The following is a 15,782-nucleotide window of genomic DNA, read 5'->3' as shown; positions in this document are numbered from 1 at the left end:
GGAGAGAGGAGACGGACGAAGAGAAGGAGCTGCCGCGGTAGAGACGGAGGTCTTGCTCGCAGAGCTGCATCTGCCCGGCCCAGACGGCTGTGTACTGCCCATTGCTTCCCGTCCCCGGAGAACCCGTCAGCCCCACGGATGCATGCGTGCGTGTTTGTGCTGTCGAGCCGTGTGTGGCTGTATACAAAGTCCGCTGGGAGCCCTGCTAGGTTGGCAATCGCCATAGGAATCACTGGGCTCAGAAAGGAAAGACGGTTTAAATGTATTATGAACTATTACTAACAACAGAGGCCCTGCCTGGGTCCTGGGAAAGCCGGGCAGCCTGGAGCGGGGAGGCGATTGCTTTACTTCAGGCAGCGGGCGAGCCAAGTCAAATTCAAGTTCAAGTTCATGGCCAGTCTGGTGAGGGGGGGGGAAGCCATTCTCATGATCACGGTTGTTGCCCTCCCTTCCCCAGGGCCCATCGTGAAAAGGCCGCTTTGTTAGCCAGGCGGCGGGGACTTGTTTCACTTTTCTGTATCTGCTGCGGCTAAATAATGGCCGGGAGAGAGCCCAGCCCCGCTGCGGTTCTGGTGGTGATGAGGCTTTGGGGCGGTTATTGTAAAATATAGCGAGTGGGTCCTACGGCGGGGATCTCACGCCAAAACAGAGATTAGGCTCCAAGGAATGAAAACACAACTCCAGCTGGGGGGCGGGGGCGGCGGAGGCTCCGGTTCCAGGGCCGGGGAAGGGAAACCACAGTCGACAGCAAGCGAAGTACAAACTTCTCCCGACGCTCGGGCGGACTGGAGCGGAGCGGAGCGCGGAGCGGCCACCGGCAGCTCCTGCGCGCTCTGGCCAGCCACGGAGCGGGGAACCAGCGGGCGAGCCAGCCAGAGCCCCGAGGCCGCTCCCTTCAGCCGGGCTGGGCTAACGCAGGCCGGCCGCTTCGGCTAACTCCGAGGCGCCTGAGGATGCCTCTTCCTCCACAGGCTTGCTTTCCCTCCCGCCGGGGCCGGGGACCTGCCTCCTGTGCACTGGAGACAACCAAGCTAAACCACAGCCGGGCGATTGCTCTTAAAGGGGAATGCGTCTCCGGAGCTGGGCGTTAATTCCTGGGGTCCCCCGCGCTAACTTTAACCCCCTCGGAAACAGGGTAGCAATAGGGTCGCGATGGGGAGGATGGTTACCAAAAATAACCCGAATTTCAACTACACTTCGAACACATTTTGCTCTGAAACAAGCCCTATTTTATGAGGTTACATTTTTCAACAGGAAAGGAACTTTACTCAAGCTGCCTTTTCCAGTGGTCTCTCCAAGGGATCGGCGGCGTATGCCAAAGGCTTTAATAATTTTGCGTAATATTATTACAGAACATAAATTAGATTTTAATAGCTGTTTGATTACTTCAGGGTCTTACATTATGCAACATGAATGAACGCCAGACTCCAACCCGCAGAAGAGCTCAGCATAGAAAGGGCAGTCTCTGAATCGTACCAAAACTTTGCTCCTGGAGCAGCATTTGGGGGGAGATTGTCCCGAGTTCTTCCCTTTCTCCCCACCCCCCATGTGATTTAGTCTTCTGCTGCTGAGCATGTATCGTTCATTCCCAGCCGTGTGTCAGTCCCATTCAAAAAGAGAACAGGATCCCACAAACACAGAGCTCCCCAGCCATCGTGGGACACTTCTATTGTCATTTAAACTCGGAGAACAAAACAATAACTGGAAGAAAAGAAAGCTGATGTGGTTGGCTGCGTTTGAGAGGCAAACCTATCTGTACATGTTTTTGCTGAAAACAGTGTAGCGCTAAGAGTCCTATTCCAAGGAGTTGGCTCTTCGATCTGCCTGTTTTCAATATTTTAGGTGGCTAGAAATCGGTTTGGCAAAGTCCAAGCTTTCCAAGATTCCCAAGCTGTGCCACACACGCCTTGGGTGTCTAGATTATTTCGGTATTCCTAGAAAGCCGCTTCCTGCCTATTAAAGGGGAAAATCCCCTATTTTATTTGATGTCTAATTCATTAAGAAAGCCCGGATGCTGGTCCACACCCTTTCAGCCTCTTACTAAAATCCAGCGGTAAGCAAGAGTTAAGTAAGATCAAGATTTATTCTTTTTCCTTGCAAACCCCACTACTAATATTTGTAGATTTGTTTGTGTTGATTACTCATTTAATACATTTTAACTAAAGTCAGTATATGGGCTTTTAAAACTTTATTTAAAAATTTTCTTTAAGAGAAAATGAAGCTACCTTATGCTGTCTCTTTCACTTCTTCAGTGGTGTATATAAGCTGTAAAAAATATTTTAAGGATTTAAAGAATAAACGTATATTTCAAATGTCATGACCAAAGGAACAACTTTAGATCTACGTTTGGGAATGTCTAATCCACCAGCATTCCAGTATGCACTATTTTTGGTACCTTCTACAAAAACAAATAATGTAGAACATAAATATAATATTGAGTAAAACAGATGACAAATGTGTACTTTCCTGAGGAAAGCTGGAGGTATCTTATATTCAATGTAAACATATACCCAAGGGTATATATTGTAGAATACTTGAAAAGCTCACTCTTATTGTCACCACAGGGCTTTCCAAAATGTTATTGTTTTACTGGCACATAATGTGGGGGTTTGTTTGTTTTTTAAAGGGATCTTTTGGGGGATAATTAACGCTATCATAACTGAAGAAATTTTATGATTTCAAAAAATTTACCCTAAGGTGATTTTGCTAGTTTTTAAAGAACTGTTTTGCATATTCTAGCCACATTGATTTTCATTCTTTAGGTGCAACCTACACAGTTAAAGAAAGCCTTTGGACGTAAAAAGAACCAGTACATGCAGTTTCAACACATTTTATTATATTTCTGTATGCATTACTCTCAAAACATATCACAAGAAATGATGAAACCACTTAAACCTTCAAATAAAAAATCTGAAACAGTTTATGCTCACAATTGTACATATTTATAGTTAAGAAACATTCTTTATAAATACTGTTTCCTCTGTAGCAAGTTAATACCATAATTTAATTACAAATGGATAAATATGGTAACAGGTATTTACAGAAGGAAGGGTGTTATTAGGGAAAAGCTAACAGCACGACGTTTATTTTTCCTCACAATCTTCCAAACAGGAACTAACAAATTGAACTTGCAAAAGCACTAAAACATCACATGTAAACCCAGCTAACAGAAAAATACATTCACAAGCGTTGTTGTTGGTGTGTGTGTGTGTGGGTGTGTGTGTGTGTGTGTAACAGAATGGAGACTTTGGCACAGTTTTCCCCCCAGTCTATAGTTGAATTAAGTTTACAATCAAATTGCCTCTTTAAAAAGAACACAATATCCATTATCACAATTACAAAAGAAACCATTTTCTTCCACGTTACTTTTTTTTTAAATGGATGAACTAAAAAGAGAAAAGAAACGAAAAAAGTCCATCACTTTTTGGGGGTGGGGGTGGGAGAGAATCAATCCGTAGTTTACAAATGGGACGAACTTCTATACACCAAGAATCGAATAAAACTTCGTTTACCACCTTGAAGGAGGAAGGAGGAGTCCTCTATAGACACAGCTGGTCGGGCTGGACGGTGCTGGGGCAGAGGGAAGGGGCGGGGGCGAGGGAACGGGACGGGACGGACAAGAAGAGTTTAGCTGTGGCGGATTTTTTTTTGTTTTGGAGGCTCTGGCGGGGATTTGCTCTCCTGGGCTCTAGAGCCGTTTGAGTTGTTAATCCTTTCGCTGGCTAAGAATTAAACCCAAACCAAACAGGATCCAGCACCTTCCCGGTGTGTGTCTGCTTCTCCCTCCTCCGCGGCGGGGAGGGCAGGCGCGGGGGCCTCGCTCAGCAGTCCGGCAGGGCCCTACACGTACCATTCGTTGAAGTTGGAGGAGAGGCCGCTGTGGCTCCCGCTGGCTCCTCCACCCCCGCCGGCTCCACTGCCGCTGCCTCCCCCACCGCCGCTGCCTCTGTGCACCGCAGACACCGCGGCCGCCGCCGCTGCAGCCGCCGCCGCCGGGGACAGGTTGGTGGTGCTCTGAGTCTCGGCGCTGGGGGACACCAGGCCCGGGGGGGTGGAGGACTCATAGCCCGAGCTGGCAGCCGGGGACGATTCGGAGCCTTGAGGGGAAGATTCATGGACCTGGAAAGCAAATGCAACAAGACAGGGTGGAGTAAGTGTCCCTGTGCGCAAGGCACTCCCAGCCAGAGCTCACACCTCCCTCGCGGGGCCAGCGCACTCCCAGGCACCCAGATCCGGCCTCCTGTGCCAAGCAAAGGCTCCCGGGCTTTACAACCTGGTGGTGAGGAGGCTCCTGTTTTTATTTTCCTTCCCAATAAAGAAAACGCGAGCTAAACCCTTCTCCCAGACCGACCCCCTCAGAGGATGTCAGCTGGCAACACGGCAATGTGTTATACCTTCATGTGCTTCCGCAGAGAGCTGGGGTGGGTGTAGGATTTGTCGCACATTTTGCACAGATAGGGCTTATCTGAAGTGTGGACATGCATGTGCTTCTTCCTATCGCTGCTGTTGGCAAAACGTCTGTCACAGCCTTCAAATTCACACTGGAAAGGCTTTTCTCCTGGAAGATAAACAATGAGGAATTGGTTATAGTAAACAATCAACTTGGACTTCTCCCCTGCTTATTGCACAATAACCCACAAATGCCTGCCTTGAAATAGGGGTACATAGGAAGATTTTTTCCCCCTCTTTAAAATTTCTAATGCTTTGTACCAATGTCAAATTCACTAAAATGGTTAACAAATGATTGATGTCACTGTGTGGATTGTTTTCTGATGACGCCTTGATGTGCAGCTATGAACTAACCACTTCGTTACTAACAAGATATTTTATCATAAAATACAAAAATATTGGAGTCATATCTCGCCATGGCTTTTTAAGCAGGACACCCCAGTGAAACCAGAAGGGAGTTCTCCGTCAAAACTGGTGAAACGATATGGCTCCAGTGAATTTACGGATTTGGTTTGGTTTCAACTGGTGCTATCCCACAATCGGCTCGAAAGCATATTTTAAAAAAATCTAGACGTTTGCACCTTCATATAAAATCCAATATCCTGCTAAACTATAAACCATTAACAAAAGAGTTAAGGCTTGACACATTTTATTTCATGTATGGATCTTAGAAGTAAACACATATCCGCTGGGGGAAACTAAATGTCTGTAAAATACTCCAGTTAAGTTTCATACAATTTCTTCACCCTGTTGCCAGAATTCCAAATGCTCAGAGTAATTTGGAGGTGAGAACTCAAACATCCACCCATTTGGAGGGGGAACCATTTAATATTAAATGTCATTAGCACCTAAATTGTTTCTTAAAGACATCCGCTCAGACACAATGACTTAAGTGCGGACATTTCATGCAAATACATTTCTCAAATTTTAAACCTTGTTAAAGCTCGTCTCGCACCTAGCTTCATTCTTAACACTTAAGAAAACAATTGGCCTATAGATCTTACCCGTACTCAAGTAAATATTTATAGTCGAAGATGCTAAAATATTTGGCTGTCTTTTCTGAAATACTCTGGCACAATTCGAAACCTGGAGTAATAGTAAATGAATAATCTATGAAGCAGGATGATGCGTTTGTTTTGTGACTGTTCAACTCGCGCAGTTTACAACCAGGAAGTGTTGTGTCCTTCTCTCATATCTGACCTGATTTTTGTGTAAGTTTCTGAACCTCAAATCCTCTGCTACCTATTACATAATTTAATAAACTGTTGCAACACCAGCTTAAACAACCTCACGTGAGACTTTAAAAACACTTTCAAAATTAGAAAATTTTATTGCCCTCACTCACACCATTTAAATGTAATGAAAAGCATTCCCAGAAAGGGACATTTCGCCACTTACTACGAGATTTTTTATGTTTTAAATACCTATGCACGCACATACACCGAAGTCATATATAAATATGTACATTACTTACATATAGATAATTATGTCAATCCATATTTTAATAGTATTAATGAATATATCTCGCCTGTATTTTACTTTGAAAGGGAAAGAGTGCAGTCAAGTCTTGACATGTTTCCACATTAATAAATGACCACAGAAATAAAGCAATTAGTTAAAAAAAATCCTTTCAAACTGAAAGAGCCGGAGAAAACACCCCGTGAAACGCTGCAGCACGCTGAAAATGGAAGTCTTTACACACGGGAGCATCTTTAAGTGCATTTTTTTAAACAAATAAGCCATTTTTAAATCTTCGAAACCAAACATAATTACCTGTGTGTGTCCTTTTGTGGATTTTTAGGTTTTCTGATCTGGCGAAAACTTTCCCACAGCCAGGAAAAGGACAGGGGAACGGCTTCTCTCCCGTGTGCACTCGGATATGATTGACCAGTTTGTATTTGGCTTTGAAAGGTTTGCCTTCCCGGGGACACTCCTCCCAATAACAGATATGGTTGCTCTGCTCGGGTCCCCCAACGTGCTCCACCGAGACGTGGGTGACCAGCTCGTGCATGGTGCTAAAAGTTTTATTGCAGCTCTTTTTGGGGTTGCTCAGCTGCTCGGGGTCGATCCACTTGCAGATCAGCTCTTGCTTGATGCACTGTTGTCTCATGTATCGAAAAAAGGCACCTGGGTGGTGATGGTGGTGGGCTGCCATGTTCATGCCCATATTCATATTCATGGGGCCATACTGGTTGTGCAGCTGAGCCGCCGAATAGGGATCAGTCCTGGGGCTAGAGACCTGGCGGTATTGATCCGATCGGGCGAAGACCTCCCCGGGCAAACCGAGGCGCATCTGCCCGTTCAGGACATTTTGGGAGGCGTGGGGGCCGTGCTGGTCGTGAATGGCGGGGAAGAGGATGTGGCTCTGAGCGTCCGTGTGCGGGTGATGGAGGGTCCCGGCCGCAGGGCCAAAGATCCCGTGCTGGCCGCCGGCCGGAGACGAGTCCCCAAAGCCCCGGCTGCGAAACAAGAAGTCCCGGGTGGAGTTGAAAGGCGCCCCGGAATAGGAGCTGACGTGGGCGGCATGGGGACCCAACGCTGCCGCCGGGTAGCCGGGAGCCTGCGAGGTGAAAGCCGAGCTCTGGCCGGGGGACAGATCGTGGGCCCCGGGGTTGAGTTTAAAAGCCCCCATGTGGGCTGCCGAGTCCACAAAGGTGTTCTGCGCCGCCAGGCTCAGCTCCCGGTCCTGCATCTCGGCGGCGGCCGAGTGATGGTGCCGAGCGAAAGTGCCCACTCCAATGGCAGGGAACTGGGGTCCGGCGTCCAGCAGCATGGTCCTGCCGCTCCGCTCCGCTTCCTCCCCCGCGGCTGCGCCTCTTCCTTCCCGGGCACCACCCGGCAGCAGCAGGAGGATCCAGGCACCCGGCTTCCCCCCGGCTGCACCGAGCCGCAGCAGCAGCAGCCGCCGAGCGAGCGAGCCACAGAGAGAAGTGTCCACAGCCAGGCGGAGAACCAAAGTGTATTAAAGGAGCTGAGGCGGGGGCGGGCGGGCAGGGCAGAGGAGGGGGAGCTGGGGGGGGGGAAGGGAGGGAAGGAAGGAGGGGGGGCAATCGCGTTGCCTTTCCCTGCAACACACACACACACACACTCACACCCTGCCAAGGAAATGTCACTGCCGCCAACCTCCGCCCTGAGCCCCGCACCCCCAGAAGAGCTGGCCCCTTTTATGCCTCCCTGCTCCCCCACACCTCGCTGGCTTCCCCCCGCTCCTGCTGTGGCTGGGGTGTCCCCTCCCCCCCCCCTTTTTTTTTTATTCCTCTTCTTCTCGGCTTGGCATGAGATGTGGCTCACGTAGTAAACTCGCAGGAACGAATTCCCACAGATGAAGGAATCGGACGCGTCTCTGACCTCGCTCTGTAGCCTCCTCTCTTTCTTTAAGTTGGGTCTGAGCTGGGGGGAGGGGGGGAATGGGGGGAGGGGAGGAGGAAGGCGGGGGGAGGTGCGGATTAAAAACAATAACAACAACAATAAAAAAAAAGTGATCTCCCTCTCCGGGTCTCCGAGCCGAGCGGGGGTGGGGGGCTCGGCAGCAGGACACGCAGCCCCTGCAGATGCTCCAGCCTCTCTGGAGCTGGCTGGGGGCAGTGACCCCTTCGCCTCCTGCGCCTGGCTGCTCCCTCAGTGCGGGGTTTTATTTTCCTCCCGTGTCTCTCCGCCTCTGTTTATTTCGGTGGGCGCTGCGGCTGCTGCTTTTATTCCCCCCCCCCCTTCTCCCAGCCTCTCTCTCTCTCACTCTCTGGCTGGACTGGCAGCTCCTCTTCAAACGCCCCCTTTAACAGCAGCCCGGTCATTCGCCAGGCGCCCGCTCATTGGTCAAACTGGCCTCATCCATCCTGGCGTCCCCCTAAGAGCGGCTAATAGCGGCTCGCGCTTCCCCGGGCCCTTCCCGCCTCCCCCTCCAGCACTGAGGCTGGGCGGCGGCGGCAGCAGCAGCGAGCAGCAGCAGCAGCAGCAGCGCCGGGCTCTATCCCTCCCCACCCCCAGCACAACCCCACCCCGGAGCTCGGCCACAGGGAGAGGCAGAGCGGGGCTGCCGCAGCTCCAGCCACCAAGTGCAAGCGAGGCTGGAAACGGGGGTTGTACTGAAACCCTTTTTTCGATGTTTCTTTTTGCTGGGGGGGGGGAAGGGATCGGGGGAAGAGGCAGGGGAGCCGCCGGAGCCAGCCTGCCGCTGCCCGTTCCGGTCTTCCTTCTTGGGGGAAACAAACGAGCAAAACAAGGCGCTTAAAACATGAACACGAGGGACCGACCTGCCAATACTGCCGCCCCCCTCCCCCTTTTCTCTCCTCTGCTGCAAAAGCAAATCCGCCAAATCATCGAAAGGGACACAGAAAAGTCAAACACACTATTGATATCGGTGCAATTTCGTCGGCGGGGCTGGGGGAGGGGAGAGAAAAAAGCTCTTTGGTGTTTTAAACCACTTGTCTAGAGCAGAGGGATCAGACTGCCTATCCATGTGCATTGAAGAGCAGGGGCGATAGGGTTTGATGGTTCCTTTCTAATTTCTAACAATAACCGGAACAACAAAACTTGCTGCTGTGGTTTGAAAACCCTATGATTAGAGGGCAGGAATAATAATTAATTAATAATAATAAAAATTACTAGACACAACAAACAAGTCCGCTTCCCCTCCCCCTCCATGTCTGGCCCCTGGATGGGTTTGTTTTGCAGTGGCTGGAAAATAATCATGTTGGGGCCAGTATCCAATAAACCAGGCCCTTTTAAAAATATATTTGTAATACTGACCTTTCTACACTCAACCTGACGTTTTCATTCTAATCATCTCTGTGCTCACAAGAGAGAATCAACCCAAAATGTAGTGGGTTTTTTTTTTAAAGAGGCGGAATAAATACTCTTACCAGCGACATTCCTGTCACTCCTCACGTTATTGTGAACTGCACCAAACACAAGTGGACTTTGCGGGGGGGGGGGGTTTATAATGCTCTGTTGATAGATAGATATTAGATTAGATAGATGATATTACAGTGTTTAAAGATATGTGAAATCAGAACGTTGCAAATAGCTTTTCTCCCCTGATTTGCTTAGATTAGGATCCTCCCCCCTCCACTAAATGGTTAAAAACAATTAAAAGCCTGCCTTGGAACAAACTGAAACATAAAAATATCGCTGGGTTTATTACTCTTCGTAAAACGAGAGGGTTTCCTTTATGAATAACAGGAATTCCTTCTAATCTAAAATGATCGTTAAAACCCACAAACTCCAAATGAATCTAGACATACCCCTCTGTTAGCTAAAACCGCCAGCCCTTCTTCCAAGCCGTCCCTTGGTCATGTCGTCTTACGTGGGAGTGCTGCTCCCCGAAATTCTCTTTCCAGACTGCAGAATTCGTGCATTTGCTGTCCTTGTGATGACCCTACAGCCTATATGGCCAGACAGCGAACAGATTATATTGTCCTTTCTCGACAACATTTCAGAAACGAGGATTTGAGGGTTGCCCCCTGAATCAGAGCAAGGGAGATAGAGCACAACTTGGAGGTCGTAGTCATCTACAGTGTCTGCCTCCGGAAAACCAAATAATCATAAACACTGATAGCCACATATGCTTACTTATTTAGACCACTTTTCAGCAGAAGAGTTTAAAGGAAGATTCTGCATCTCAGAAAGGAAGAGCCCCCAAAAATGTCCAAGAAAAAATATTGTGTTAAACATGTTGCATAGAAAAATAACGTTAACATATCCAAATGCCTACTTTTCTTTCTTTCTTTCTTTCTTTCTTTCTTTCTTTCTTTCTTTCTTTCTTTCTTTCTTTCTTTCTTTCTTTCTTTCTTTCTTTCTTTCTTTCCCATTCCCAGATCACCCTGCTGCTGTATGCTGACTCTGCGGCTTCAGACGGCTGCATTGGGACAGTTTGGGGAGAATTCGTTAATTCCAGCCGGAGACCCCGCAGGCTGGACTCTCTTTGCTATTCTTTCAGGGCTCCAGTTCTACAGTCTCTGCAGGAAACACAGGAGCTGATCCAAGTTCAAAGTCATGTCGCCGTCCCCTCTGAGAAGTGCTTTATTTCTCTACGAACCGCAAAACCCCTTTCCCCCATGTCATAGGGTGAAAAGGGAAAAAGAGAAAGAGAGAGAGAGAGAGGGAAAAACCCCTGCAATCGCTTTCAGGGCCATTGCCAGAAATGCAGACTTAAGCTCATTCTTAGGGGGAAGACAGCGGCCAGTCAAACTCCCTTCTAAACTGTTTCAGTTAAATAAGTTTTTCAACAGGTTTGCGGAGGTGCCCGCAGAGCAATGGTGTCAGACCCGCAGAACAAACAGCCGCTTCACGTTTCCCTCTTTGTAAGTTTTACGTATTTCTCTTTAAAACTGCACTGCTCTTACTATTACCGATTGCTTATGCAGATAGGGTGTGAGAGCAAGGGATTTTTCCTAACTTTGTGTATTGTCTTCGTCTTTTATAATCTTCTCTTCCTAGGTACCAAGGTTAAAGAGGACAGTTGAGTATTAGAACTTAAACTCCGCTAGATTTCCCCCCCCCCCCCACACACACACTAGATTGCTGTCTATGCTGGGAAGTAGTTGTATTATAAAAGTTGTATTATAAAAGTTGATCTGGACATGTGCATCGAATGTGTGGTTGTGTGAAGATCAATTTAAAGGCGTGCATGTACCGTCTATTTAAATGCATATATACTAGGGTTAAGAAAAATGGAATTAGTGATTTAAAATAGAGATAAAATGAGCAAAATTCAGTATAAAATCCAAGTTTTGTTTCCGTATGGAGGGAAGAGAAGGAGTGTAGAGAGGGGAATGATGCTCTGTTTAACCTGAAAAGAACAGAGCAATTTAACAGAATCACTTGCACCGTTGTCTGTATCACAGACACTCATAAATTCAACAAGATCATCAACAGGATATTAAGTTGCAGGTTACCTTTGATTTTGCCGATCTTAGCCACTTCTAGGCCGTTCGACCTATGACCCGTGAAGACCACATGTGTTGTGTTGTAGCCTCCCTCTGTAAAACACACTTTGGAACAAAAGTTCTTTGTCAGAGTTTAATAGAAGTGTAATGTAAAAGAAAAGGGAAATAATGAAAATCTCAGCCAAAGTTGTAACTTTTAAATGCCATTTCTTAAAACCCACTACAACGTACAGGGAACCTACAAAGGAGCACCTTTCTTTCATACCATTAAAATTTATTGTTCTCTCAGTTGTACTTATAAAAAAGTTCCTATATAAAAATGAATTTGCCAGTGATTTAGTGATGCAGAGTACAGTGGATTTTTTTTTAGGAATGAAGAATCGGCCAAGGAACAGCGAATACTTGGACAATATTTTTACAGTTGTTATTGTGCTACTGAATCACACTGAAGATTTATTTTGTCACAGGAGACACTCTGAATTCCCGACCAGACTAGGAGTATTTTTGTAACAGTAAAAATAAAAACACCAAAAACACTAAAAGCAAGACGTTAAACATGAATGTGTAATTTGACTGACATACCTTTTTCACATGGAGGTTGCCTTATAAATGCTAGTGACAGCAGAGCAGCTTTCCAATAAACTGCACTGTTATTGCGATAGACTTTGTAATACAATTTATGCTGTCATTCATAAATAACAATGCCATATGGTAACCATATTGCTTATACAAGTAAAGCCGTCAAAATGTCACCATTTGATTTATCTCAACAGCTTCTTCAAACGTTGACGTTCAGATATAGAGAAAAATACGCCAAATTTTTGACTAAATTTAATAGACACTGTGCCATGTAAAACACGATTTACTATTTTAAAAAAAAGTCTTAGGGAATAAATCAGACTATTAGAACTATTACATGCTTTTACTAACTGGTAGTGTATTGAAAATGATTGCTTTTCAAGTTTTGTTGCCATATAAAAATTTATTTTAAAAATATCATTGTAGTTCATTCACAATATGTTTATATTATAAATTCTCTCGATTTTTCAAAGAATATCATCAATCCTTTATCACAAAAGCATTTAGGACTAAGTGGATACTAGTCAATTAAATACACTCAATTTGTATTGTACCATAATGATGACTTCTACCTTCAGTTGGATATATGAAAAAGAGGCTATGGAAAGTTGGCGTTTATTGTTAACAGCTGAAGTTTAAAAGAGACACAGCATGTGTAAACTATATCCAGTTGAGCACTGCAGCAGGGGGAAAAATCTAGAATCCCAAAGTCTGCTGCTTTTTTACCTTTAGGTCATTTCACTACCATGTATTTATTGCAAGAACATATGACGTTTAATTTTAAACCCTCGCACGGCAGTGTGACCAAAAGTAAATCCTCCATGTTCCTCACTCTTTTGTGGTAACCAAAGAAGTCGTACTTCCAGAAATCATTGCTAACAGAGTCCTTTCAATGACTGACTGTACTGTGCATTCCACATATACATCCATTCTGTAGCACCAGCGAGCAATCAGTTTGATCGCATTTTCACGACCTTGCAATACCAACCAATACAACATTTAATAATAAAAAGGCGTGTGTAAAGGGAATCCTGTTCTGAAAGAAGCAGAAGGGCCTGTCATGTATAAATGTGTAATCGTAGGTATAATGTACAAACAAATCATACCTTGGCTTCTTTTAGTCTGCTATCTGAATTTCGGGGAAGTGATGGGGTGTGAAACAAGGCATGTGTGAGCGCATGGATAATCTTCATGTCAACAAATACTTTCCGTTTATTGCCACATATGTGCTTGTCAGGGTTCTTTCCACTTGTTCTGTTGGTCTCAACTAATGATTACCCATATACTTCACCCATAATGGGGCTGTGACTCTTTCTGCACACACACGTTTTCTGATAAGAGTTTTGAAACCATTGGTGCATCAGCCTTGAACTCTGAGGACTCCACCATTATTAGTGTGAAGAATCTACCATGGAATTAATACTTGAAACCATTTCCAATCTTAGTCTCCCCTCGCAGATACATTCTGTCGCATTTTCAATATCTTGCCTGTCAGAAAATAAACCTGGCATAAAGCACGCCTGACTGACGATCGGGGGATTTGCGTTGCAATAAACGTGGATTTTCCATTCTGAACGTCTTTTCCCTTAGATCAAGAACAAAACTACAAACAAAGCAAAGCTGCCAGGAAGCCGTCCTGTTCACTTCCTTTATCGTTTATTAATTACCTACATCCATCGGAAAGAAACTTGTATCTGTTCAATAACTAAGGGCGTGCAATCAAGCGTTATGCTGGCGTCTCTGTGAATACAGCCTTACAAGGCGCGAGGTAATGGAGCGGGGGAGCACCTTATAGGAACGTGGGGCCGCCCTGACAGACACACCACCGCATGTGTATAAAACTTGCAGCGGTTTAAGCAAATCTGGCGCTGAGGAAAGTTTTGGGGTATCTTGTTGACTGTTTTGCTAAAAAGTAATCCAATTTGGGGGGGAGGAGGAAGGGGTAATCTACTTTGGTTTTGGTCTACTAACAGGTTTTAAGGACTTGTTGAGAAAAGCTTTAATGTTAAGTGTTCCCCAGAAGGTTTATATGTTATAAAATATTGCTCTCTTTTCCCTAAATATCAATAAGATGTGCGCTAAAGGCGATCGTTTATAAATGGTGCTCGTGCTCATTAGCATATATTTACATAATGCAACGATAAACAAAAAAATTAAAGGAAACATTAAAAAAGCCAAGGTAGTGATATGTTTTGAAGTGGAGTCTTTAAAAATGCTTCAAGGCCTAATAGAGTTCATTATGACTTTTATAAATTGCCATCTGAACGTTTATTTGTAATATTTGTACTGGACTAGTGATTCACCTGTTCACCAGAGTTTAAAGGGCCTTTTGGGTTTCTAAAACTTTCTGGAGATGGAGCTGTGCGTGTGTATGGATATGTGTATACCCACCAACATGCTGTGTCTTCGTGATTTTCTGTGTACTCACACACATATAGATAAATATAGCACAATATGTATCTTGAGGACAATTTAGGCCTCGTATGAAATCATGTGCGTCGTCCTGGATGGTAATTAATTATTTTTATTTTTTTCAGTTCCTGCGTCCAAAATCAAAGTACCTGAGCAGTCGCCTACATCTTCCATGGTTTATGTTTACTCAGAGATTGACTCAGAGAATTTTCATATGATCATTTAAACGTCTTTCTTGTCTATCGGCGTTTTTCTGACGATTGTTTAACCATAAAATATTTTCTTTATTTTACAGTCCCCGTAAAATGAAATTGATCAGGGAGATATATTTGAATTAAGACATATTAAATCGATGACAGATACATATCATGCTGTGTTTAACAAGAGTTGTACAAGGAGGCGTGTACAAGATACCGCATAGTTGCGATACCATTATTCACGTTTGCCGCTTCTCCTCCATGCATTCGCCCATTAAACCATTAAATCTCAGTAATTCAATAAAACAAAGTGCTTAGAATTTTTGTGAAAAGCTATTTTGAAGAGAAAAGGTTTTACTGCATAGTAAAAACACCAAGTAGCCCATTTTAAAAGCGAGGGGTTGTTTATTTTTGTTCTTTTCTTCTAACCTGACTAAAATCCCGAAAGATCTTCAGGCAAGTGCTGAAGCTCGTTTTTGGGGCAGGTTACAAACGCTTTTTGCAGGTATTCCTGAGTGAAACAAAGCTGCAATACAGTGCAAGCGCCAGTCTGATGTAGTGAAATGTAAAGTGAACCCTTGTGTTTCTGAAGTGATTATGGTCCAAATTGCGCTCCCCTTGCCCACCCTCAAGCAGGAATCGCAGAATCACCACAGGCTTTTCTTAAACATGTGCGAAAAATAGACAAGCAACATAACCCGAATGATTACCTCATCGAGAACACTTTTGTCAGTAGCACTGGTTAGATAGGGATACTCTGAACTAAGATGACAGTTCTCATGTGATCCCCAGTTCAAAGTTTTCTCTCATAACGTTAAAAAGGAGAGTTTCTTACTTGTACATGTACAGAAAACTGAAGGTTACGTGCAATGTTTTCGTTTATTTGATTTCTGTATCTAATGACCGCTTCATTGCGCTTAGCTTCCGCAGGTACAGGTCACTAAAGAAAGCAAATTACACTGAGTACAGAATGTACGCCAAGTTTAGCACCGAGTATCACAGTCACGCTAGTTCTTGCTATTTTATATCTCTCTGCTTTAGAAGACAGTAACTTCTTAATTTTATTTGGTTTGCAGAAGAATTCAGCACAGCTTTCCTTGTAGCACACCAAAATAGGGACATCAACCTTTCGTGTTCAAAGGATAGTCTTTTCACTTTATAATTTATTAAGAAAAAGTTAACAGATAGCCTAGCAGCGAATATGTCTCAACTTCGCTTCACTTTCCAGGACCACTATAAAAATGTTTAAAATCTCGGCCAA

General features: G+C 45.0%; 1 protein-coding gene across 1 annotated transcript; it reads right to left on the bottom strand.

The window, feature by feature from the left end:
- Window positions 1-2,910: 2,910 nt before the first annotated feature.
- On the bottom strand, window positions 2,911-7,411 carry ZIC2 (Zic family member 2). Its single transcript, XM_084617142.1, has 3 exons — window positions 6,223-7,411; window positions 4,395-4,558; window positions 2,911-4,119 (listed from the first exon to the last, which is right to left on the bottom strand). Exons 1-3 carry the CDS (start codon window positions 7,220-7,222, stop codon window positions 3,841-3,843), a joined length of 1,443 nt encoding a protein of 480 aa, XP_084473268.1. The 5' UTR covers window positions 7,223-7,411; the 3' UTR covers window positions 2,911-3,840.
- Window positions 7,412-15,782: the final 8,371 nt, after the last annotated feature.

The sequence above is a fragment of the Lepidochelys olivacea genome, assembly GCF_965140295.1.
Source record: "Lepidochelys olivacea isolate rLepOli2 genome assembly, chromosome: 1".
NCBI classification, from domain to species: Eukaryota; Metazoa; Chordata; order Testudines; family Cheloniidae; genus Lepidochelys; species Lepidochelys olivacea.
This window is presented reverse-complemented; position numbering and strand designations above follow the sequence as displayed.

Bases quoted from the DNA above. Each gene is read 5' to 3' on its own strand.
- ZIC2 (XM_084617142.1), bottom strand. From the start codon at position 7,222: ATGCTGCTGGACGCCGGACCCCAGTTCCCTGCCATTGGAGTGGGCACT. The intron at 4,559-6,222 runs GTAATTATGTTT...TTTATCTTCCAG, and splicing joins CCACAAAAGGACACACACAG to GAGAAAAGCCTTTCCAGTGT. The intron at 4,120-4,394 runs GTATAACACATT...TTTGCTTTCCAG, and splicing joins CTCTGCGGAAGCACATGAAG to GTCCATGAATCTTCCCCTCA.